The following is a 27,045-nucleotide window of genomic DNA, read 5'->3' as shown; positions in this document are numbered from 1 at the left end:
GTCTAGTACTACATCTGTTCTTAGAAAAACATCATGGCAAAGATTTTGCTGAGATGTGTCTTACATGGACGTCTTCATCCATACTGGGCTCAGCAAAGTAGCACTATTAGTTATGACTTGGAGAGAAGACATATATCAAAGTGTGTCTGGTTTAAAACTTTTTAACTGAAATGGACTTCATTGCTCTTTTAATTAGTGCATCTATTGATCAACACTTCTGCCTTTTTCTCATAGCACAGTATTATCATAAACCAGAAAGATCTCTGAAACTGTAGTGTGACATCCATGTTCATATGATCAATAGATGTAGAAGAAGATGCTGACCCAAGAGCAACACAGAAGGGTGTGCCCGAGGAAAATAAAAACAACACAGGAGAGAACTGCGTGACCCCAACCAGAAAAAACTGACTATGAATGGGGTGGGGGGAAATAGTGAATAGGGGAAAGAAATTTTTAAGGCTTGTTTAACATTGAAAAGTTCTTCCCTTATAACCATTTTATGAACAAAACCAAAAGCAGATAAAAAGGTTGTAATTAATTCACTAGTAGAATAATACTCACATAGATATTCCAGTCTTTCAATAAAGCATTATGCAAGGCTAATTTATTTTACTCTCCAAAAAGTAAAGGAATCGGAAAAATAAGTATAACTTCAGCCTCACTTTAATTATAACAACATAATTGAAATGAAGGGACCTGTCTGTGCAGACAAGCATAAGGGAAATACACAACATTCAGTACTGAATGCTGAACCAGCATTTTGGGAAGAGGTCTAAAAATCCTGATTAAGATGATCTGTAAAACTTTCTATATTTAAGATACTCATTAAATGAAAGGAATTGCCTAACACTGAACCAGAGAATTACAAATATAGAACATTTTCATTTGAAAACAATCCTATTTCCAAAAATTTCAATTCACACTGTGCAGAACACCTACCTACACAATGCATAGACAACTCACCTTGGTGAGTTCCTTTACATGCCCGCTTCCTTGCATCCTTTTCTCCATTTGCGTGGACTCGTGTTACAAGGGAAGCACAAAAGCTCCCTCTTTACTGGGAAAGGTTAAAATTTTGAAATTTTGAAAGATATGTTTTGAAATTTCAAGTTCATTTTGCAGAAAATAGGTTACGTTCATATCATTCTAAAGTTTATATTTCAATTGTGTTAATTTTGGACCTTGAAATTTTCCCTACAAAATCTATGTTTCACTTTTAAGTAACCTTATCATACAGGTCAAGAGAAAATTAGCTTAGAAGCTGTACAGAAGAAAACCGAAGGGCACATACTATGCCACAGGCTGAGCTAACATAGTTCCAGAAGAGGGACCACTAGCTCTTTAACTATTCAATGGAAATCAATCAATCCAGGGCTAAGAACAGTATACATTGTTTTTTCCTCTCAACATTTAGAAGGAAAACAAGGCTTCAGCTACTACAAAATATTCTGTCACCATCTAGCTGTAAAAGCCAGTTCTCACTTTTCTACACGTTTACATTGGTTTTATGTTTCCTAAGATCTTCTGAATCTGAAACATTTGACAATCATGGCCAGACTGTGTTTGATCCAGTACAAACTGTACATGTTGTGGGTAAAGTGCAAGAGCTCAATGCAGCCCTAGGTCACATACACACACACACTGTGTCAACATCTCAGTTCAGCTCTCTGAACAGGGCTGAGAGGAACAGAGAGGCACAAGCTGAATGAACCCTTACAGTCAGAAGAACTGACCAACAGAAATCTGGCATGAGTCCTATAAAACTGTGGAAATGGGGCTATCCTGCCCAGCAAACCCTCAGCATCCAACAGGAATTTTGATTTTACTCGCAGATGCTGCTGCCCTTGATTTTTTCATTTCATGCACAGACCTTCCCTGTTCTCTTTGTATTAAGTTTTAGAAGCAGTGTGTCATTTTATTTCATGATGAAGTCATGGCAGTCAGGACAGAGATAAAATTAACAGCCTTTGACTCAAGTCCTGGCTTTCTTTGTTAGGTTTTTACTCTCATTACTGAAGTATGTCAATCATGTGTAAGAGCAGAGAGGCTTTATAAAATAGAATTAGTAAAGGCTTCAGGCTTTCTGATTATGTATAAAATATTCTAAGAGTTGAAATACTTTTAAAGATATAATTGGTAGTATGTTTCAACTTATTTCCTTAATTTTCATATTAAACTTCACTGCAATGCATTCCATATGCTCAAGAACTAGTCAAAAGACATGAAACATTATTTTAATTTTTTCATTCCAAACAGTAATAACACTCAAAAGAAATGTATCATAAAATAAGGATCTCACATAATCTTCACGGATAATGCGGAGGAAACCCCTGTGGCAGTGACATTAAGATTTTCATATAAGAATATAAATTCCATGAAAAGAAATGCAAACACATAATGAACAGTAAGTTCAGATACAGTACATTAATACTGTTTGTTTTAACTACCTCTTTATCATAAGATAACATTGTAGGACACATTTTCACTGAAAATGTTCCTTTCCGATTAACACCAAGTGCATAACAATACTCTGGCACACCGTGCTGAAAAGGAAGAGATGTTCACCACTGCTGACCAGCGTCAAACACAAGTACCTACAAAAGAACAAGCTTGATACAAATAGAAACAAGGCCATCTCCTACCACAGGAGAAAGGTCTCCATTTAAGTTGATAGTTTCTGCTAACTCAATCATGGCTGGGCTTCGCGAACGAATATTTGGGAAGGACTCTACTCACATTTGCTACAAGCGCACTGGTGGCTAAAGAGGCCAATGCTACACTAGTGCCAAAACTATGGCAATAAAAAAATATTTTCCATAGGAAGACTCATGAATCATCAGAGTATGGTCAGTTAACAATTTTCTGCATCTGGAAATACGCTCATGATACATACATCTGTTCTGAGGAAACACGTCTTTTGGAAATAGGATACTCAAACCAGAAATTAAATGAAGAAACAGGAAAAGTAGTAAGCCTATAATTAATTTGAGGAGTATAAAAATTTGTATCATTTAATATTTACTGTGAAAAGCTATAAAATTAAAAGTTTTTTTCTGATAAAGTGTATATTCAAATAACTTTTTGTTATTGTAACCTTTTACTCTCAAATTTGACTATATCAAGATGGTCAGGCCCCAAGTTTATGGCACCCAAAATGACACTAATACATCTTATCCCACTCAAAAACGCTATCTGCAGAGCTGAGGTCACTCTCTCTGATGCTTCAGAAAAATACAATTGCTCCCATTGTTCACAAAGCTGACTTATGTAGTAAGAAAGGTATTTCCTGTGGATGCCCTAAAATGTAGAATTAATACATATTTAATGAGTCTCCTATCTATCCTTCTTGGAGAACTAACAAATCAAACGCCCAATGACTCATATCACAGGCTTCAATTTATAACTCCAGGATAGCTGACTTTTACTGAAGAAACCCACCACATAAAACATTTTTAATATTATATTTCATAACAACTTTCCTATACAAACCTACAGTTCTGGAGATGCTTTGACAGTGAGTTGATTAAAAGCTATTAACACAAAATGATCCTTTGGAAATAATGTCATCTATCTCCAAAAACCGAGAAGATCAACAGCAGTTCTCTCAATACAGATTCACCTCGTGCTTGCGAGATCTCTGTTTCATAATGGCTCCGTTTGCTGGGGCTACAAGTGTGGATTGTATCTTCTGTCTGAGTTATTTAATGACAAAAGTATCAAGAGCTTAAAATCATTCCTTGGTTCTTCTGTCATTCAAAGCCTCAGACAAAGGAAGAACATAAAGGCAAGATGGAAGAACAGATTCTGAACGGTGAACCATAAATCTTTTAAACACCACACAGTTAGCAACTATTGTCTCTTTTTTGAAGGAAAGTTCAGTGCAGTTCCTTCCCATCTAATTGTCTTCTTTGGTCTGGTGAGAATTAAGCATCTCAGTTGTGTTAGTCATAGTATCTGAAATGCAGCTCTCCCAGCTTACCATCTGGCAACTGCATCAAAGGTAGGTTTGAGAAAACAGTGTTCTACTCTACCACTTTGCAGATTTCCCAATACTGGCATTTACATCTTAATGTTCAAAAAAGATCTGCAAGCATTATGGTAGAAGAAACAAGTGGGCTGTGTGACCCACTTATAATTTCTCTATTCAAGAAAGCTTGACCTTCTGTACATAAAAAAAGTTTAGATTCACATTAAAATAAATAGAATAAAAAAAAAAATCTAGTATTTTCTTTTAATAGCCTGAAAAAACCTATGACTCTTGACAGACAATCCAAGATGTAGTATTAAGAACTCTTTAGGATGAATTTGACACAATATCTGAACACAACAGAGATTTTATAAACCGTTACACAGAGAATTCTATGAGCTATAATCATTAGTCAGCCATAATACCTGAAGAATCTGGCCATCTCCAAAATAAAAGAAGCATTTTGAAAGTGGTTTATAGGTAAATTCCTCTGCATCTCAGTAAGAATATACAAAGAATGAAGCCATAAGAAGTTTCTGACAAGTAGGTAACTATGAGGAAGTTTTTGAGAAGCATCAACACTGCAGAGAAACAAAAACCTAACATGAGTGATGACAGGCCTTAATCAAGAGGAACTGGACTTCTTGAAATCCATGAAAAGGGCATCCATTTGGCAAATTGGTGGCCAAGGATCTGAACACTAACAATTTTCCTGATCTCTCTGATCTGGAAGATTACATGTGGTGTCATTTCTTCTTCCTTCAGGAATCAACATTTCCTGGATTTTTCAGTCTCTGTCCATGGTGCTCAGGCAACCACAGCGTAGGGATGTGACATCCACGCAGATCATCCGGTCACACAAAGGTGAGTGTATCCAGACATGAGGCTCCAAAAGAGTCAGAGGTCATTCAGAAACTGAATTCACATTTCTGGTAGTCTGTCAAACAGCTCTGTATTAGCACATAACTTGCAAAACCTCCAAGCACATAACTTGGAAGAATTTTTATAGTCTTTAGAAATTAAATATTGCATGCACAGCAGCATTAAGTGCCTTTCGTCTCTGCTGAAAAGTTGTAAAATATGAAATGTTGTCCCACGTTTACTCACTAACATGTTACATTTCATATTCAGCTTACATCATTATTCTTTGCATGGGAGAACTTAAACAGAGTTCAACTGGACATTCTCTTCCACAATTCATTTATGAACTACATGGATTCTCCAATGCATTCTGTAGCAGATTTTTCTGGCTCTGTTTCCAAATGTGCTTATTCAATTTCTATTCAATCTACACATGAAATTTGTATGCCAGATGTATATTTACAAGACAGCTTTACCCTTAATAAAATTATTAGCTCCAGTTAGTCAGCTCAGAGTATATTAATGTCTTCATTTATGGTCAGAGCCTGAAATAAACCCCCAACAACTATCACCCTTGAGATGACACAGCTGGGGTTCCTCCATGAAAAGCTAAGGAAAAAAAAAGTATAAGCTTTTGGCATCATGCCTTCCAAAACACTGGACACCAGTTCTGGAATGCATGAAGGCAGTGTCGTTCATTTTTTTTAATGGCAAGGTCTCCAGCCAGTGTTTAGAAATTAGTTATTCAGCAATAAATCCAGCTCCAGATTAAATTAACTTTAATTAAAACATACAAACCACACCAAGATTCACTGAGTTATTATTGGGTTTGTAGAATGAAAGAAAAAAAAGTTGGCAGGAATAACAATACTGATTTCATCAGATGCCATCTACATATTTAACTTTTAAAGGAAATATGTCTCAAGGGCCCTCCACCCTCCAAAAAAACAGCCCACCAAAACCCACTTGAGCCAAAGCATTTCTTGTTCATGGTAGGTCATAGGAAAGGCAGCAAATGTATAGCACTCCATACAAATTTTATATGAAGTATATCACATAATAGTTGACTACAAAAAAGATATTTTTTTAAAACTACAAATGCTGACATAACTGAAAATCTGATAAATTTGAAAGTCCAAATCTTCTGAGTTTTTAAGTATGCACAGACATGGACAGATCTTTATTTCAAAACAAACTGCATCATGTTTATTAATGTTTATTAATCCAGCCTAACACCAGAAACTTAACAAGAAAAGATTGAATCCAGAAATACAGTGACATTATTTTAGTTTTAAAAAACCCATGCATTTGTCTTAACTTTTTGACGGATACACCTCAGTTCAAAACTTCACAATTTTTTTGAATAGCAGCAGACACTGAAAGGGAACATAAACTTGTGAAAGAACCCCCCTGTACCCTGTGTTCTGTTCCCCCTTATGATAGCCAAACATGTAATTTAGCACTTCTGTGGATGGAATTATGTGATAAGGAGATTCATCTTCTTATTCCAATATTTAAATGGAATATTTTTAGAACTGCTTCCAATTTTAAGTCTAAACATAGTCATGCTACTTTATTTTCATTTCTTCATGTGCTGCAACTGCCTTTTACTTTAAAAGCCTTTCCTGATTAGGAAGAAACCTTCTCAAGTTTTAATTAACCTATCTGAGCCTTTTAAGTCTTCTCCCAAATATAATCTCGGTTTTCCTGATCCTTCTCCTAGCCTTTTCTTCTACTGATCATCTTCCATGAACAGAGGCAATGAAAATTTCACACTATATTTCAGATAATGGACAGTACTACCAGTGGTCATCAGCTTCTGTGCAGCCCCTAACTCACATAGCAACTCTTTTTTTTCAAATAGGCTAATTATTTTCCAAAAGATCATTGAAACTACTCATAACTGAGAACAGCAGCAGTTTCATCTTTAGAATGCATACATAAATCTGAAGCAGAACCCACCAGATGTCCCAGAGCCTTGCTTCAGAATTTCATAGTAGAATCAATCAGTCTGGTATCCTTTAGTGCTCTACATGTAAATATTATTTCATTATTATTATTATTACCACTAAAGGGAAATACACCTCTATTGCTTGCATCTGGTCCAGTTCCTCATCTGCAATACAGACTTGTAACTGGGATACACTATACTCACTATCAATCATAGAATATAATTTCAAATTTGACAGAATCATCTAGGGTAATTGTTACCAGATCTGCAGTGTCACTTACCTAATTTTTCAGAATTCTGAGATGATGATTACCCATCTCAGCCTTCAATTTGAATGCGTTTCATTTTCTGTGTTTAATCTAAGTTACATATCCTCATTCTTGACCATTTCCCACATGGGCAAAGTCATCGTCCTTCAGGAAAACTGAGTCAAAGTTCAGTCAAAGTTCTAATTTTGTACTGAGGCTTCAGTTCAGACCAAATACTTAAACAGAAAGTATCAGGTTTTTGTTTTTCACAGCTTTGTAACACTCTTTTTTTTTTTTTTAAGGCTGAAAAAACATTTGTGGGTTCGGGTTTTTTGGAAAGGGTCTAACTCAGTTGCAATGTTGGACATTCATATTAGTAGCAAACAATTGAAACCTGAATTCTTTGCACCATAAATTTTCAGTGCAGCATTGCATGAGTCATTTCTCTGTTTGAAGCAAAAGTAATTCTGTGTGTCTTATTTCCCTCATTTTCCCATATACTTTTTCTGTTACTGGACAGTGTGAAGAGCTCTAAGTTGCTATAATGAAAAGTGGAGGGTACAAGCATTATCGTCACTCACAAAATGACCAGAAAAGAAATTAAGTCATATATTTGTCTAAGCAGGAGTCTCTCTGGTCATTAATGGCTTGCAGAAGAGGATTATAACTATCAGAACGTCAAGCACAATTTTGGAAGAAGCTTGGGGGGGGGGTTGACATTTCCTGAAGTTAGGTACCTACATTAGGAATTTACATCCAGAAGGAGTAAGGCAACTTCAGGTGTTAAGCAGAGCCCTTAATTTTCACAGTAGGCCCTAACGAGGTACCATGGTTTGAGAGCCCCAAAATCCAATCCTCTAGTCCAAACCCCCTCCCACATCTCAACCTGGTGTAATATGGGTTTCCAGACACCACACAAGACTCAAAATGGGGAGAAGGGATTATATATTACAATGACTGTACAAAATAAATACTACAATACATTATATACAATCTTAACTATTTCTACCAAGACATAAAAGTATTTACAATGGATCAAATCTCTTCTCCCCTCCAAATAAAAGTCCAGGAGGGAAGAAGGAAAGATCCTTTCCACTTTCAGAGCAGCATTCTCTTCAGAGTAGCAGCCTATCTCTCTCTCTTTCATGCAGCAGCTGCAGTTGGATCTCTGCCAGTACACACGAGGGGGTATCCAAGACCCTCGGCCCATCGTCTCCAAGCGAGGGTCTTCTCCTCCATGGGCTACGTTCACCCGGACAAGGTCGTCTCACCACGGTCATATCAACAAAGTGCAGAAGCCTTCATGACGGTCTGTATCTTCAGGGGATCCAAGCCCCCTTTGCAGAGCTCTGTGCTCTGTCTCAAGCAGCAGGGGGGGGGGGCAAGGTCACCCCCTCCGCATTCCTTCTCTGAGCTTTTCAGCTCCTTCCTGCAGTGCTGTAGCACTCCAAGACTAAAAGTCCATCATCCTCCTCTCTCTAGGAGGGGTCTTCAAGGAGTTTGGGTCTTTTGGTCCAATTCTTACCCCAACTCACTCTCTCTCTGTAGAGTTTAGTTCTCTCTCTGCTGCTGGTTCTCTCTCAGCTCTCTCAGACAACTCTGTGTCTCTCTTCCTTGGCTGCAATGCCTGTTTGCTGCTTGTTCTTATCTCTTGGCTCTTTGCCACCGTTTCTTCGGTCAGTGCAGTTCTGCCACTGCTGCTGCTGCTTCTCTGTCTGCTCACTCATGGTGAAGAAAACTTCTTTAGCTTTCTAGCTACAGGCACTTAGCCCAGTCTTACACTGTTCCAAGTCCCTGCAGCCCCCCAGCTGGGGGCTGGGGGGCCCAGAGCCCCCCAGAGGGGCTCCTGCCCCTTCTCCTCGTGGCCTCAGAACATGGCCACCTCTCCTACAACTGCTACAACTACTTTTCTCTTCCGGTCTGTTTGTGATATGTTTATATTTTGCAGAAGCGTTCATTGGGTAAAACCTCAAGGGTCACCAGCCCCTCGGGGGAAAACTGTTTCCCCCCACCACACCAAGATACTTCAGACACATTTGTGTCCCCTACCTATATAGAGAACATAAATAAATTATTTACACTAAAATGCATTTTCAAACAGAACAACTTGGGGAATAATTCCTCTTGTGATGAACTCAGCTGTACGATAGAGAGTTTATTTTATACACTTTTTTAGGTAAACTCAGCTTTACTTTTCTTACATTCAGGGAAGCTTACAGATGGGCCGCAGTACTAGCTACTTGGTTTCTAGATGCCAGTCTTTGTGGATAGTACTCATAGTTCTACCCAGGAAAAAAAAACCAGCAAAACAAACAAACAAACCACAAAGAAACACATTCTAAATAGCAATCCAAAAGCAAATACTGAGGTGTGATGTACCAACTAACATACATTCCATAATTTAAATCCTGAGAGAAGGCACAAAGCTATTTCCTTGAAAAGACAAGATTAGGTGAAGTAGGGTAACAAAATGGTTTAATGAGGCATGAATCAAGACCTTGGTAATAAGTAAATAATGTCAGGAAGGATCACCTATGAAAGGCCTTGAAAATAAAGATGAATAATTTGCTTGGTGCAACAAAAGTTACCACTGTGAAAACGAGCTAAGCAGCTGCACTCAGAAGAGATATGATGGGACTATAGTACATGTTGCAAAGGCTATAGAAAAAAACATGGTGACAGTTTTATGAAATTTAACTAGGTGGAAAGACTGCATCATAATGCATCTTAAAATTATCATGTAAGGAAATCAAGAAAAACTCAGACACAGCTTGATCAAAGTATTCTTCTCATATAACTATGGAGTGTTCATGTCACATGAAAAAGCCACAAATAATTCTCATATTGTTGTGACAAGTAAATGGATAAATTACAGAAAAGAAAACAGTAAGACCTGTCTCTAACCATGTTGAACATGAACTGTTTATTACCCACAATGCTAAAGATATAATGGCTGAGGCACATCTCACCTAAACTTTGATGCCTGACTCGTCAGTGTCTACACCTGAGCCAATTCTTTGTTACAAAGGAAATCCTATTTATCTAATCAGATTATTAGATAAAGCAGATGATTAGATTCAGTTGCATGAATCATATTTGTGAAGGGTTGATTCTAGACAGCAGTGAAGTACCCACTCAGCCACTCACTCACTTGCTCCTCCTCAAAGGATGGTGGAGAGAATCAGAAAAGCAAAAGTGAGAAAACTTCTCAGTCAAGTTTAATAAGTGAACGAAAAAAAAAAAGTGATGTAAAGCCAGTCATTCACCACCTCTCACAAGCACAGAATCATAGAATATACAGAGTTTGAAGGGACCCATAAGGATCATCAAGTCCAACCCTTAGCCTCGCGCAGGACCATCCCCAAGAATCACACCATGTGCCTGAGAGTCCTGTCCAAACGTTTCTTGAACTTAGGCAGGCTTGGTACTGTGACCACTTCCCTGGGGAGGCTGTTCCAGTGCTCAACCACTCTCTGGGTGAAAAACCTTTTCCCTCATATCCAACCAAAACCTCCCCTGGCTCAGCTTCATGCAATTGCCTTGAGTCCTCTCACTGGTCACAAGAGTGAAAAGATCAGTATTTGCCCTTCCACTTCCTCTCATGAGGATGTTGAAGACCACAATGAGGTGTCCCCTCAGTCTCCTTCTCTGCAGGCTGAACAGACCAAGTGACTCCAGCCACTCCTCATACGGCTTCCCCTCAAGGCCCTTCACCATCTTCGTTGCCCTCCTTTGGATGCTCTCTAATAGCTTAATGTTCACTAGCTCTTATTAACCAGATCTTCATTATATAGTAACGAACACAAAAGCAGATTGCAGAGAACTAGTTACCTGCACTGCAGCCTCTTTGTTCTATTAGCACAATTTCAGTTTGGAAAGGAAAAAAAAATATTAGGCACTTATGAGACATCTACATGGACCAAGCAATTGAATTTGTTTCCAAGGGAGAGGAATAAAGAATGAAATGGAAAGTAAAATCTTTATAGAATGACTGTTGATGGGGTATTAATAAGTTTTAAAAGGAAAGGGAAGAGAGAGATGAATACTAGTCCAACAAGAAAATTAATTAAAATTAATAAATCTATTTTGCTAATTTAGAGATATCTTGCTCTAGTCTATCATTAACAGGCTTTTGAGAAAAAATATGAGACAAATTAAGTAGTGATTACCAAAACATAAAAGCTCAAATTTCTTAAGTGTCTGTGAAAATATATAGCAAACTTCTCGACTGGATGACGATGCCTATTTTAGATTCAAAGGTTATTTCTTCAATGTTAGGTATCAGAGTATGATTAAGGATTCTATGGCTGAAAAATAAGGTATTGAGCTCTGTATTATTAAATTATAGTTGGAACTAATATTAAATATCTGTAACTGATGAAGCCTGATTTCCTTTACTGATTTTGACTTGTAGCTGACTGACTTTGCATTCTGAGACCATGAAAGTCCAACTGAATCTTTCCAGTAATTGGTATTTTTGAAAGAGCTTTTTTTTTGTTAGAACTTGTAGGTTCTTGTTCCTAGTGGATATTTTTATAACATTTTTAGAAACATAATTATATTTGACACTTCTTTCTCCATATTCTGTGGAATTAAATCAAGTACTCTAAAATTAGAGGACATACGCAGAGACAATACAAGTATTGTCTCATGACAATACAAGTATTGTCTCAATAGCTAAACAGGACATGAGAGTTCAGCAGTAAATTTTGGGACTCATGAATTAATTTTTTTTTGGCATTTTAGCAGACAATGAAACAACTGTAGGAACACTTAAAGAATGACTGCTTGGTTTCAGCAAAGACTCTTTCATCACAAATGCCAAGCAGCACATCATGATGATCCCACACCTTTCCTTCCCATCTCCCTACAGGTATCACCTCAGTTCAGTGTTAGGCAAGGTAACGCCTTATCTTCTAAAGATCTATTTCTTCCACATTGTGCGTGGAAGTAAAAACAATTAAACACTCAGGTGGCATTCCTTTCTAACACCATTCCTAGACTCTGTTACCACGGGACATAGTTCTAGTTCATGCATGTCATGATGGAAGATTTTTAAATATAAACTGATATGTGAGCTCAAGTGTTTCAATTTTCAAGTAGCTAACTTGAAGGTATCTTACAGAAGTTTGAAGGTTTAAGTCACATTTAGAAAACAATAATTTTGGCACTGCAAATCACAAATGAATTGTAGTAGCTCTTTCAAACTTTATCCAAAATAAAAGATGTCACAGAATAGCTATTCTGAAGTATCCTATACCTTTATCAAAGACTTTTTTGGAGCAATAATTATCTGTATACATTGATTGCTGATATTTCTATTAATTTGCTCTTTTGTTTTTCTCACTTATGAGGCAGACACCAAAAACTACTGCTACATATGAATTCTCCAGAAGCAATTTCTGAAAATGTTGCAAGGAAGAATGAAGCATTATCTTCATTCCTTTCACTATGACACAGTAAGGACAGTGACTTTCGTCTTTCCTTCCTTACTTTACAAAGGGAAGCCAGCAATTTTGTCTAAAATTTAGATTAGATGCTGGAACACAGACACATTACACCAGGTCAGGGCAGTTGCCAACTTGAATAGTCTGAACATGGCCAATGCCAGATGAGTAAGAAATCACACAGCAGGAAATTGTGAAAAACGCAGATCAGTTGGCCTTTCTTAATTATCCTCGAGCTACTGGACTACTCTTTGTTCTTCTTCTCACTCAGAAAACTGTTGCATGTGAATACAGCTGTACATTTTTTCCATATACTTCCATAACTCAAGTTCATTTTAATGTATTTCAATTTGCTTAAACCTGTTGCTGCAACACCAAATGATACTGTGCTCTACAAGTCAATTATTGCAGGTTACCTTTTTTTTCTACTTGTATTAGAATTTCTACCTTTCATTTCATTACAAAACTTCTTGTTTAATCTTGTGGGTGAAAGAAAAGAGTCACAACAGGACCTCTCAAAATTTGAGATTTTTTCATTCTGTGCTATATAAAAAATGGGACTTTTTTCATCTATGAGCCACTCTGAAAGTATAACTGGAATGCTTACAACACTAGGGAAGGAGCTAATGGTCCAAATTAATATGTTGTGTTCAAATTAAAGCACCAAAAACATGATAAAATGCTTTTGTATCTAGCTCTCTTCCTATTTCGTTTCCTAAACTCATTCCAAAATCTTGACAAGCAGCAAGCAGAGAAAGGAAAAACAGGAAGGAAGGTTGTCAATGTACTGCTTTTTAAACAGCATAAAATAAGGATAAAGTTATTTCTAGAGTACTTAAAAATAATCTAGAGAGCACAAATTAGTATTTTCTGTCTTCACTGGATCTCCTTAAATTTATCTGTTACAACTTCTTGGTACAAGAGTCAAACAAGAAAATCCTGGCTAAAACTGCCAGCAGTGCAGAAATGCTGTTTAACTTTTTTGTTTAACTTGTTTGCTCTTCCGCATTTTTGATGAATTTCAACATACTGTTATTAGCAGCATTTTAATTACAATTGTTGTATACACACATACCGGGGAAATTAGATACTTTGCAGTGTTATGGTATGAAGGTTCTTACAGTTAAATCAAGCCAATGCAGCTGTTCCTAATTACTTTAAAAGAACAAATCCTTATACAAATCAGTTGTTTCCAGCTCCAGCATAATTCAATTAAAGGAGCCTTTATAATTTAACAACATGAATGATAGTTAAGCATAGCTAATATGGGAGGCTGTTCAGAAACAATGTATGTCATTTACATAAAGGAAGGAGTTAAAGTACATCTGAGGCAGATAAGAAGCTATGATTTGCCTAAGACAAATATAAGATATTGCCATAAGAAGGTGGCACTATAAACAACACATCAAAAACTGACAAAAGCCTTTGTTTCCAAGTAGCTATTACTTTATTAACCAAGATTACTGGGCCTTAAGGTTTCTGCAGATCATTGTGCAGGCTTTTATTTTGGGGAGTTTTTCCTTTTCCTTCACTGTTTTTAATTTTTTTTTAAGCTGCCAAATGTAGTCTAGCTCCACCCCTACTTTGTATTGCTGCTTGACAAGAGATGTGGTAGGTAATGCAATACAGCATTAAATCCACACACAAACCACAGATGCCAGCAAATATTCTCCCTGGGTAATGTCTCTGGCAGGAGCACCCTTTATGCCCAGAAAGTTGTTCATTTTTCCTGCTGTGTTTTGGACTTTCACAGGTAATAGTATCATGCAAATGTTTTTTTCAGAATAGCATATCTTATAGTGATATTATCATTCAGATATATTTTGTTTTCCATATGAAATAGAGAAAAAGGTGGTCACTTAAATGACAAACCATTGTATATAACCATATTCTGTGTGAATTGAGTTACTGCTCTCTTATCTGTTATATTAAGACTTTGAAAAATTGTCAGAGGGATGGGATACACAGTAAAGTTCCTCAGAAATCAACTACAATAACACAATGCATTTCTGTCCACATTTGCATATCCATTATATACACATTAAGAGTTAAGACTATACATTTTTCCTTATATTATAAGCATGACATTGTTTAAACCAAAGCTTTATAATAATATAAAACAAGAAAGACAAAATAAAAAAGAAAAGGAAGACCAGACTAATTCAGTCAAATAATATTAAATATTAATCTGAAATGAGTTAGCTGTACCTTGAGTCACCTGTTGAATGGCTAGCATCATCCCAGAAACTGTATCAGGAACCAAACTTTCTTTCCAGTTGTAGACGGGCACCCATTTCAAGATGGGCAGCCTTCTCATACACCAGGCTTTGATATCTTCAAAGCGAACAGCCTGGATTTTCCTCCAGACTGTGCTTCTTTTCCTTTTTGCCCCTGTCATCATTCCCACCTCACAAAAGCAGTGCCTCAGAAGGGTGCACAGTTGAGGAGTGACCCTGATCTGTGTCAGTCTCCAGTTTTCTTCTGAGATTTTTCAGTTCCAAAACTGCAGAGAAAAAAAAATGAACAGAAGCACTTAAGATTTCTGCAGCTGTTCTGTAACTATACTCAATGAAAACACTTATTAAAAGCTTCAATAATATAAACAGCTACATGAAATGCAAGAGCTGTTTACAGCAAAGATCACATTTTCTGCTATTTGCAAAAATTTGGTCTCATCTCACGTTAGTTTGAGATTCTTTCCAGTAACCTCCTGCTTTATATCCCTGTAATGCTTGTGCTTTTGGCCTCATTCCAGTGGCAAAACGAGGTATTACTGGGAGTGTGTGCAATATAGGCTGGGCTATGCTAATCTGAGCGGGAAGTGCCCAGCGAACCCGGCATCTCCCTACCAAGCCCGGGAAAGCAGCCTTGCCTCTTCCGGGGGGGGGGGAGTTTTTTGGGCCATAGGTAGAAGGGATTAAGTCCTCAGTAAAGCTCATAATAGAAAACTTGTCTTACTCCATCAACATTTTGTCTTTTAAAAGACAGTAAAAAGCTTGTTTATGTAGTAAATGCAGAACATCAGGTAGCAATAAGTCCTGCTGAAAATATACACAGAGTCTCTCTGTAGGCTGAAGACTCAGACTGAAGAGTAACAAGCTCAAAGTGCAGTGAAGGACTGCAAACTATCAGCCTCACATGGGACGTGCCAAAAGCATTTGTGACAATCATTCTTCTTTAAAGCTACTCCTTTCTGCTTTTGGTTGTCCATCCAGCAAAGGCTCTCTCAGCAAAGATAGTTCACCAAGAAGCTTCTGTTCTTGTAATAACGTCATACCTTGAGTGCGATACAAAGTGCTCAGATGCAAAGTGATAAGAGAGTGGAAGAACTTTAAATGTTAAAACATTTTTGATAGGAAGCAAGGACACAGTGGGCTTTCCTCTCAGTTATCTGTGTTTCTGAATAGCAAAGAGATTTAAGTTAAAATGCAAGATCCATCATATGGTTTGTGGTTTTGGTTTTCTGTGTATGCAACCCCCTGCTTTTAATTTGAAATTGCAGTTCAAGGACTTCATAATCAAGGTATTTATGTATACCAAGTGTTTAACAAAACAGATCTTTACCTACTTTCAGTGGTCAGAAGTGGACAGGAATCCTTCTGAGCTGAGTGAGAGTTACTCAGCAGTCAGGTATCGCTTAGTTTTGATTAAATGTTCAGTACATCTAACTATAATAGCATTTACTAGGAAATAAAAATCAAAATACATTTCTACACATAGATATGCATGTGCAAAAACGCACTCAAATATAGGCACTTGTGTAAAAGAAACTAAGAGTTTTTTGTTTGTTTCTTTAAATCATGGTTTGCTAGAAGCCCTGAATATTCTGAAACAGGAAAAAAAAAAACAACATTAGAAAACCAAAGAACTATCACTAAACACACAAGAACATAGTCTTCATTCTTAAAACTTCTTGCATCAAAATGCTGAAGCTTTTTGGAAAAGTCTGTAATTGAGATTTTCCCACCTCATAGTTGCACAGTCAGTAAATCTGGACAGTTTTCTTCAATCCCAGATTAGCGTCTGAACTCCTAGGATTAGCAATATCAACAGATATTGTCCCTCACCAACAACAAGTGATGATATCTCTCTAAGGGTGTGTGCATGCGTGAGTACAAACATCTTACAACAGATGTGAAGTTTGTGTGGAAACTTTTTTACTCCAACAATGATTTTGATAAGTAAAAAAACTGCATTATCAATAAATCTGAAGTTGATAATATCATCACTATTGAAAAACACTGTTCCTTGTAACTCTGAAATTAATAAAGTACTCTTAGTTAGCAATAACACAAGGCAACACTTAATTTACAAACCCCCAAAGAAATCAAAATTTTTAAGAGAAGACAGATGTATGACAACAAACCTATACCTCACTACACAATATTCCAACATTTGAATCTTAAAGAAACATAAAAAACCATCACTTTCCTAAAACACATCAGTATCCTAACTGAAACACATATTGTACTGCACACATGATATTTAAACTTTTTTTCATTGACTGGTTTTCCTTAGCTATAAACCTATAATCTATACACTCCCAAACTATGCAGGTTTTCATAGTTTGAACTTCGTCACAATGTTCCTGAGCTATCATGACTATGAGACCCTCTTCTGCTCTGGAACAGGCATATACAACTCAGTTTTCTAGAACAGCAAAGGGTAAACATGAGGAACCTTTGATTTTATACATCTAAGTCAGTGTACTCATTGTTGTAATGTTAGATGTTTCATAATTAGTTTTTGATGCTCCTATACAAGTAAAGCCTATTTTCAAGTGATTAATTTTTTTTTTATTTTGTTTTTTTTTATTTTAGTTTTTTTTTTCTGGAAATGCACAAAAGTATAATTTTAGTAGTGTATTTATGTACAATATTAAAAAGATAATTACTGACAGTCAAAAATAAGAATACAGATAGTATATAAAAGGAGAAATTTATTGCATCATAGATCAAATCTGGTGGGCTTTTAAAACCTGATTTACAACAGGTTCTAAAAAAATGGAATAACCCCTACCACAAAATGACCCCCACGGGGGGTCATATATATTTGCATATATATGGGATGTTTACATACATGGTGGATATGTGAAGATAGGAAGTTTGATTCTCTAGCTTTAGCCTCAAGGGATTTAAAAAAACCCCCAAACCAAACACCTTACTCCAACCTAGACCCCAAAAGAAAAAATTCCTGGTAAACTCTGACAGAGAAGCACTAATCCCCACTTCCTATGGAAGCAGATTCTGTAGGAATCATTGGGCTCTTGCATATGAACTATTTTAGACTTCACATAAACTGGCAGGAAAGTTCAAAAACTATGTTTATATTTAAATATGCTCATAGAAGTTAAATGAAGTTATTCACACCTATGACAGGCATAGATGCCATGATGGAAATAACTGAACAGATTGCCCAGAGAGTTTGTGGAGTCTCCCTTCCTGGAGATATTCAAGAACTGTCTGGACACAATTCTGTGCAATGTGCTCTAGGATAACCTGCTTGAGCAGGGACGTTGGACCAGATGACCCACTGTGTTCCTTTCCAATCTTACTTATTCTGTGATTCTGTGATTCTGTAGTATAACTTGCTCTTTGTAAGTTTTCTCAGGCAGACAGATCATGTAACTAAATATCTGTAAATATCCAATGTTAATGTAATGCTGACTAACTAAAGCTGTATTCCTGCTGATGTGCATCATTTGATCCCCAAGTGCATGCAGTGCATCAAACTCAAATTCCTCATGTTCTCCCATCTACCATCACTGGATAAAGGAAAGTATATGCTAACATTAATCCAAAGCAAATACTTTTCTGGCTGGCCATGGCAAAATATATATAAGATTTAGATCTGAATATATATTGAATATATAATGATTGAGCTTTCCTCATCTTTTTTAAAGTGGGGAAACTAATTTGCATTCATCCTTGTCCTCTATCCTGACCAACAATTTCTATGAACTCAGTTTTGATACTGCTATAGTTCTGTCAAATACGGATAAGAATGGCTAAAGGATTAAGAGGATACTAGATGAAAGATTTAAGAAAAAAGACAGGTAAAAATCTTGGCCACATAAAGGTCACCATCTTTAGGAAAGATGGTAAAAATTCCGAGAGAAATCCTACGAGAAATTCCAAGTATGCTTGAGAAAGCACAGCTGAATGGGAATGGAAGTCAGATTTTAAAAAGGGGTGAGAAGAACCAGTTCAAAGAGACCAAACTGTGCAGTTCATACATCACAGAACACAGCACAAAAGAATAATATATAAGCTACTGGAATTATAAGCAAGTGCTGACAAATTGAGCAACACAAAAACAGTGATAAAAATCCACACCTTCAAAAAAGCATTCCTGAAATCTGAAAATCTGTAAAAAACCAGAGTATCAATCACATGTATTACATAAACCTGGTTGCAGTTAAACCACAACACTAGGCCACAAAAGAAGCATACGTTTAAGTTTGCAAATTATTTTTTACTGATATTTACATAACTTCTCCCTCTGAAATTCCAGTGCATCAAAACCAGAAATAATTCACAAACTCTGAAGCTTGTCAATTTATCTTCCAGAGTTGGATGCAATGCATTTATTTTCAATAATACCTAATTTTAAAAGTACTTCTGATTTCAGTCATCGAATAATTGCAAGTGGACCTAAATTGAAACAGATATGATTCTTGCCCTTCGCAAAACAGATTAAGCTAAAATCTCCATCTCTTCCTCATACAGGATGTTTAGGAGGCCCTGTGGTCACACTAACACCTCTGAGTAATCAGAATTATCACAAGATAGAGCTGAGCATTCAGGCATAACAGAAGCTTTTCATTTTTCATGGCTAGGCTTTGCGAACGAAGATTTAGGAAGGCTCTATCCACATTTATTACAGGTACACTGGTGGCTAATGAGGCCAATACAAGATAGACATAACCAATTGCAAAAGGCACAGCAGAAAGACTCCTTAGGTGGTGTATTCTGCAAGGCACTGTTCTTTCTGTGTTGTCTTTTCTCCTCAAGAGTGATCCTGCGTGTGTTCTCAAAGGCATCAGCAGCGTTATAGATGGTGTGTCTCCAGACTTCCCGATTGGAGGCCAGAGTAGACCGGTTATGTTGATCAATATGGCCAAGGCTGAGATGTTGTTTCAAGGAGTCCTTGTATCTTCTCTTCGGGGCTCCTCTCTTCCTCCAGTGGCAAGTTCACCATAAAGCAAGATCTTAGGGAGGCGGTGGTCCTTCATCTTTGAGATGTGTCCTGCCCAACACAGCTTTGTTCTCAGCAACATGGCCTCAATGCTTGTGACAGCTGCTTGTTCAAGAACAGATGTATAGGTTACATAATCTGACCAGTGGATGTTTAGGATTGGACAGAGGCAGCGTTGATGGAAGTGTTCTAGGAGACGCAGGTGGTGGCAGTAGATGACCCATGATTCAGATCCATATAAGAGAGTAGACAGCACTATGGCTCTGTAAACACTGATCTTTGTCCTTTTCTTCATCAGGTGTTTATTTTGCCAAACTCTTTTATGAAGCTTTCCGTATGCCTTTGCTAACCTGTTGTCTATCTCTACATCAATCTTACCGTCCAAGGAGATGAGGCTACCTAGGTAATTAAACTGCTGGACTGATTTGTGCTCTGATTCGCCAGTGGTGATATGGGGATGATGGAAGACTTCCTGAGGTGCAGTTTGAAAGAGAACTTCTGTCTTCTTTAAGCTGACTTCCAGCCCAAAGAGCTCAGCAGCATCTGCAAAGCAGGATGTTAAACGCTGCAGAGCTGCTTCTGTGTGGGCGACAAGGGCAGCGTCATCAGCATAGAGCAGCTCCCGGACAAGATGGTTTAAGGTCTTGGTGTGGGCCTTCAGTCGCCTTAGATTGAATAGACTTCCATCAGTGCGGTATCGAATGTAGATACCGTCCTGATCACTGAGGTCTGCTGTGGCCCTTTGGAGCATTATGCTGAAAAAGACTGTGATAAGAGAAGCTGGACCTGGCTCAAATGGCTACAGCTCGACTTTAACATATTCTCTGTAAATGGGCTTTTGAGCACCATTAGTGATGCTGTGCCAGGCAAAACTCAGTGAAGCAACACTGACATCGAGTGGCTTTGCTTGGTATTTTCATTTGGTTATTGCAGGGCCCAAGAGCACCATCTAGATCTGATGCTGCCTCATGATATGATGGGTTTTGAACTGGATAATATTAACTACATAGTTTAATAACGTTAAAAATTGAAAATCAATTGAAAATCAATTTCTGTAGCATCAATAAAAGGTTTACTCACTACATTCTAAATATGTTTACTGGTTGAAAATTTAAGACAGGAGGTCAGCTGATAGATTAGCAAGACACTGAACCATGAGAGCTCTTAATGCTCAGGCACAGTGTTCACTGAAGTCATCTAATGAATGAGAAATGGAAGTGGAGACGAGGCAAAAAAAAGATCTGATAATGCAACCATCCTCTTAAACTCTGTTCCTGATGAGATCCTTACAGCTGTCTGCTAATAAATTGCCATTCACGTGTTAATGATTTAAAAAAAAAATTAAATTATTAGGAAGATATATTAGATAATTTTAGCATATCCTAAATGAGCATAAGTAAACCAATAGTGTCCATCTCTTACAGAAAACATCTGGAAAAGAAAATATCATTTTTCATTTCTTTTTAGAATTGTTTCTAGCAGCTGTTTGAAGGTTACCTTCAAATTTACCTTCAAATTAGAAAAAATAGCTTAATTTTTTTTTATTTCTAGAGAGGGTTAAGTGTCACAGAATGGACTGAAAACAGATTTCAGAACTCTTACACTTGAGAACTATTTGGGAACAACTATCGTGAAATAAGCATTCCTGAAGAACTTTATCTCCAGCTAACCCTGGGGGCATAGAATAATTTAAGATGGAAGGGACCTCTGAAGGTCATCTCATCCAAACCTTCCTCAAAGAATGGATAACTTCAGAGCCAGATCAAGTTGCTCAGAACCTTGCTCAGGAATATTTTTCACAAGTTCAAGGGACAAACTGTTCTTGTGCTTAACCCTCCTCACTGCATTCCTCTCTGTTGAGTGTTACATCATCTTATGCCAGAGGAATGAATATAAATCACAGATTATCCCAATTTACATAACCTTTCTTCAACAGTAAGTTTTTGTTCTGACAGTCTACAAAGAGAAGTTACTGCTATCTGAATAATCAGCAATACCTTGCCTCCAGACCCTTCAGTAGACAAAATCCCTTCTTTTGCATCCCATAATAATCTTATCCCACTTCTTTTCTTCCATGTAAAAGCCTCAAAACCTCAAAATGCCTTATTTCTACCCACTTTGACAGTGCACTGTGGTACTGATAAGTATTTTACGGACACACATCAGTTGATGAAAGTGTTAATCAGAAAAAACCTGCAATATCAGTGTCCATATACCTCACTCACTAACTTAATTTCAGCCAACTGAAACAGATACTTAATTACCTCACTGAGGAAACTAAGTTAACTGTGTATTTAAAAGGCAGCATATTAATCCAGATCTGTAGGCTGTCATAATATAAATCACAGTAATAACAAATTTTACAATATATGACAGAAAATACAGCCATTCAAAAAGGAAAGCCTATGAAGAGTAATAATTAAAATTTAGTATTAAGGTAGGTAATATCTTGCTGCCCTCAGAGACAGCAAACTGACAGAATTCCAGGATCACAGCAAATCAAATTCCATGCAGCCTGTGGAACAGCTAAAGCAGTTCTTGAAAAAAAAAACAATCTAGAAGCATTAATGTATTCACACAGCCCTTTCTTTCCCCATTTTAATTTAAAATATCTGAACAGGTATTTTAGGAGACTACTACTTTGTAGTCTGCACAGTTAACAGAAGGTTTCACATGAAGAATGCCCAGTGGATACTGAATTAAAAAGGGGTTACTTTTCAAACCTGAGACAAAAAATAGTTTAATTCTTTTTCTCCCCAAAGTTGTTGTTTGCCAAACTAACTTAACTAATAATCATCAGCAAGTACACAGAAAATCCATTGCTGCCAAATTAGACAGAAGACAAAAAGATCTGTGCTAATAATAATCTGAATTGTAATATCAGCTTTTACTAGATCCATAAAAAAGCATGAAGGATATATAGAGGCATAAGAACATGAGTTTTCTAAACAACTTTACTACTACAAGACATTAACCTCAGAAAACTCACACAATAAACAGTTGTGCTGAACTATTTTGTTTATTTCAATAAAAAGTCTCATCCTTGCTTGGGACTTAGTGACTAGACACACACAAATTAATTTGAAATAATGTCTTTTAAACTCCCCTGTACATGCATCTATAGGTTAAAAAAAATAACATTTCTAAATTCCAAAAGTTTAGAAATAATTCAAACTAAATCTCACAGTATACCTGCCAGGTGCTCTGAAATCAGGAACCTTGCTGCTACTTCAGCAATTTCTTCCAAAGTGTAGGAACAAAATCAACCCAATCTGTGTACAATGACTCAGAGCACAGTGACTCGCATGCCAGGTTCTTAAGAATCCATTAAAATATACTAAAAAAAAAAAGAGAGCTTGCTCATTCAAATATGCCATCTAGATGAGTCCATATTTTATCCAAAGTGCCCACTATACAGATCCATGTTCCCCAATTCCCAAGTCAGAATCCATTTTAATTTGCATAAAAATTACAGAATAATTGAGAACATAACCCAATTAAATGCTGCTACTTGCACATTTTTATGCAACTATGTACATTTTATGCAACTATATACATTTATAGAACTGATTATATAAAAAAGTAATTCTTTGTACAATCTTGCATGGCCTGGACTCCATGATTTGGACAGTTTGCCCTAATTGTTACTGATCTATATTCACAGCAAAAAAATCTTTTCTAGGTGACCTCAAATGCATTCTGAAAGTATTCTGCCTTTACACCTCTGCTTCACATCCTAATTAATATATACTCTTGTTCTCTTCTGATGTGATTGCTAATGACATCATTGATGAAGAAAAGGCAGTAGTTCTGCAGTTTTCTTAATCATCAATTGTTACTTAGATTAGACAATTTAACATAAGATAATAGTAAATTAGGTAGTCTCAGTAAACACCTTATGGCTGTGAACATAATCCCTTTCCTGGGGTTCTAGGCAATTTCCTACATCGCAAAACACAGTATGAAAATGGCACCAACTACAGGGTGAACAGCTGATAAAGATGACTGGATCACACTGTTCTGTCCTGCTTGAGGGAGCATGGAGGAAGGATAAGACTTTTGGCCGTGACTGACAAAAAGGAAATGGTTAATTCATTATCATGACTGAATTGTGGGCACTTTAATTAATTCGCACTTTTAACATGTTTGAAAAGGTTGTTTGAAACATGCTTATAGGAGCAAGATAAATAGACCACTGCTATCAAACAACTGTTGCAGAACATCAATGTTTTCCCAAATAATCAATATTTGCCCTAGATAGCTCCAAACCTTATGAAATTACCACGCTTCCTTGTCATGGAGAGGGAGTACAGACAATTCAGGTCATTCCATGCCAATGCTCTTTCCTAAAGACTTTAAGACCTGTATTTTTAAGGTGTATTTCCATGGCAGAAAACCAGCAATTGATGCAAATTTTTCAAATACATTTTGGAAAGTAGTCACGAAAACTGTGCTTTTCATTATATATGCATTTAAAATTTACATAGAAATTATAAAAATCTTTGTAATTTTCTTAGCCTCATTTTGTGTAATCCAATAGGATTAACAATAAATTAAACAATAGGGACATGAAACCTACATTTTAGTACATTAAAAAAGAAAAAAGTTCAAGTTGTTACGGAAAGATTCCTTCTCATAGCTGTTATGGGAAGATTTCTCCTGACCCTAGTGATTGCTTAATTGACTGTGGAGTGCTTTGTTAAGTGAAAATGCACTTGAGCATGTGGCTGGATAGTTTGCTGAGTCAGGTGCTTAGCAGTTACTTTTGTTTAGTTCCTGATTTTTGCAAATGACACAAACCATTATTTTTTTGCCTTTCCCCCTCATATTTCCTTTTCTATTGCTACTTTTGAAATTTAGACTTTTTAGCTCTTATGTTGCCTTTGTCTTCTCTTAGACTGGTTTACAAATCTTTTTCTCCTCTTGTGCAAGATTTCTATGTTCTGATTCCCATATTCCATACAGGCATATCCCTTCCACCCCATTAAAACCTGTTCCATGAGCTCAAATGCATTGGTACAATTATTCACTGGGGTTTTTTTGTTACAGATCAGTTTCACACTTTCCCATTTTGGAATTACTTCCCTCAAATGAATCATTCATTCAGAAATTTGTAATATTTGGGCAGAACAGCACGTAAAATAAGGCATATATAGCATAGATTTGTTGTTTCAAACTATGATTAATTTGGGTTAATTTTGCCAAAGCTGAAATTGTAGTAGGATTTCAAAGGAGACAGGGGAAGATTTCTCCAAGGTACAGTAATTAAAAAGAACAAACATCAAACCGAGCAAACAAAAAATCAACCAAATAAAAAAAACACCAATTAAAAAAAAAAACACAAACAAAAAACAAAACAAAATACAAAACCAAAAAACTCTTGCTTCAAAACACATCTTGGCACAATTTCTACAGAAAACTTATTTACCAGAATGAGAGGAAGAAACGTTGATTAATTCAGAGAAACTTTTCAGACCTTTGCAGACTTCAAAGAATTCTGGTGTCCTCACATAAGCATTTTGAATGAGAAGCAAGACTGATTTCACCTGCACATACTGACACCAATTTGTCACATTCAGCTATCATTTCAGTCTCCATGGACAGAAGAGCCCTGTGCATGATCCTCTCTTCCATTTTAGACACTCCCTGTCCTTCCATAAATGGAAGGAGGAAATGTTACTTAGCAGTTCATCAGAAAGTAAAGCAGTGAGATGCCTCATGACCATCCTTTACACAAACTGCAAAGAACTACAAAGGAGCAACGAGAACCTACACTTGGGAGCCCAAAGTCTTGGGCAGCTGTTAGAGCCAGTACTCACTTTACCAAACCATGACTTCATTTTCCTACTCTTCTTTTACCTTCTGCTGCCTCAAGTCATCTTATATCCCAGTGGCTGATAAACGAGACTCCTGTCTGACACCAAAGACTTATTTTATCTACATTTATAATTACTATCTACCACTTTGATGTTACCTTACTTTTTTGTACACTTATTTGTAAAGTATGTTATTTAAAAAGTTAACAACTTAAACCAATGTCAATATAACATCAAACAGGAAACACTGCGCAATATCATGTTGTAATTAAAACTGCTTTTCAAAAAGGAAAACAGGAGAAACATTTCAGTGGGAATTAGAACATCTACATTTAACAACAAAACCTGCACTGGACAGAATAACTTTTTGTATAAAATTATAGAGAATTTTTAATGTTCTACAGAATTTGCTATATTTTTCTGAAGGTTTCTAAATGTTTAACCTGTATGAGTGAATTTCTTCCTACAGAGAGAAGGTTTGTGCAAGTGTCCATATGAATATTTGCTCTGTGACAGCACTTGTGTAAACTTCAGTAATTTATTTTTCTCCTCGTCATTGATGGATTTTGATTTATCCCCTACCCAAAGGAAAAGCACTACATACGTTACATAAATTAGTTGAGTGCAAAAAATAAAACCTGTATAGACTCTCTTTATGTTTTTTAAATAACTGACTTTTATATCATGCTTAATGTTATATCTTAGACTAGACAGCTATGAAAATAGTTTGATTTTTTATTTGAAAGTCCAACCTGATTGCACATAAAACATCACTTTCTAAACATGCTTAAAGGGGAAGCACAACTATGGTTCCCCAACCAGCTCCGGTTTTGTCACCTCCATACATTTGGGCACCTGCCACAGCCTTCTTAACTTCCTCTTAATGTGATAGGGATATGACTTTAGTATGTCATGTTTACATTTTTATTCTGTCAAAAAAACAAAATAGAATTAAGTGCTTTTAAAACACCCTCTTACTGAAATGTTCAGATTCAGGAAGGTGACAGAATATTTGGAGCAGCACCGAGATATCGCTCACAGTTTGCACAGCAGTGAAAAAAAAGTTCACCATCTCTCAGCTGCTCTCATTGTTCAAAGTGAAAAGATCAAGGCCAAAGTCCCCATTGGCTCTATCACAGGGCCAAAAGTCTTCAGAAACATTTGCATTCCAGCAATCCTTTATTCTAAACACAAAAGCTACAGAAAAAAAATCTGCATCTGTTTATGGAACTTTGACTTACTTATTCTTAAGCCTTACAATTATCTGTTATAAGAGTAGAAGACATACTAGAATTATTTTTAAAAAAGTAAATTTGGACTAAATGAAGAAGCTTACTAAGCACATCCCTAAATTCAAGCAGACTGAGACTCCCACTGAAATTGCTGACTAATTACATACTGAGGAATATGTTTCCTGAATCAGTTTACCTTTTTAACAACACAATCATTTTAAAAGGGTGAGAAATGACAAAAAACTCATTTCAGAAAAGAGGGAAATTACATGAATGATCAAACTCTTAGCATAAAAGAAAGGAACACTAATCTTGCTTCCAAATGA

The 27,045-nt window shown here is 36.6% G+C and overlaps 1 protein-coding gene across 3 annotated transcripts in view; it reads right to left on the bottom strand.

The window, feature by feature from the left end:
• The window catches only part of SLC26A7 (solute carrier family 26 member 7), an 85,914-nt gene extending 63,009 nt beyond the window's left edge, over positions 1 to 22,905 (bottom strand). The window contains exons 1-2 of one of the 3 annotated variants that reach the window (XM_017830573.1): positions 22,857 to 22,905; positions 14,683 to 14,977 (exon numbers count right to left, since the gene is read on the bottom strand). In XM_017830573.1, coding sequence (XP_017686062.1) covers positions 14,683 to 14,875 — 193 coding nt within the window. In that variant the 5' untranslated portion in view covers positions 14,876 to 14,977; positions 22,857 to 22,905. Of the gene's footprint in view, positions 1 to 14,682; positions 14,978 to 15,106; positions 15,237 to 22,856 lie in introns of those variants that run through there. The other 2 variants (XM_017830570.1, XM_017830572.1) reach the window with 2 other exon arrangements.
• Between the last annotated feature and the right edge of the window lie 4,140 nt (positions 22,906 to 27,045).

The sequence above is a fragment of the Lepidothrix coronata genome, unplaced genomic scaffold, assembly GCF_001604755.1.
Source record: "Lepidothrix coronata isolate B3197 unplaced genomic scaffold, Lepidothrix_coronata-1.0 Scaffold181, whole genome shotgun sequence".
NCBI lineage: Eukaryota > Metazoa > Chordata > Aves > Passeriformes > Pipridae > Lepidothrix > Lepidothrix coronata.
The sequence above is the reverse complement of the archived record's forward strand: the minus strand, read 5'-3'. Positions and strand labels throughout refer to the sequence as shown.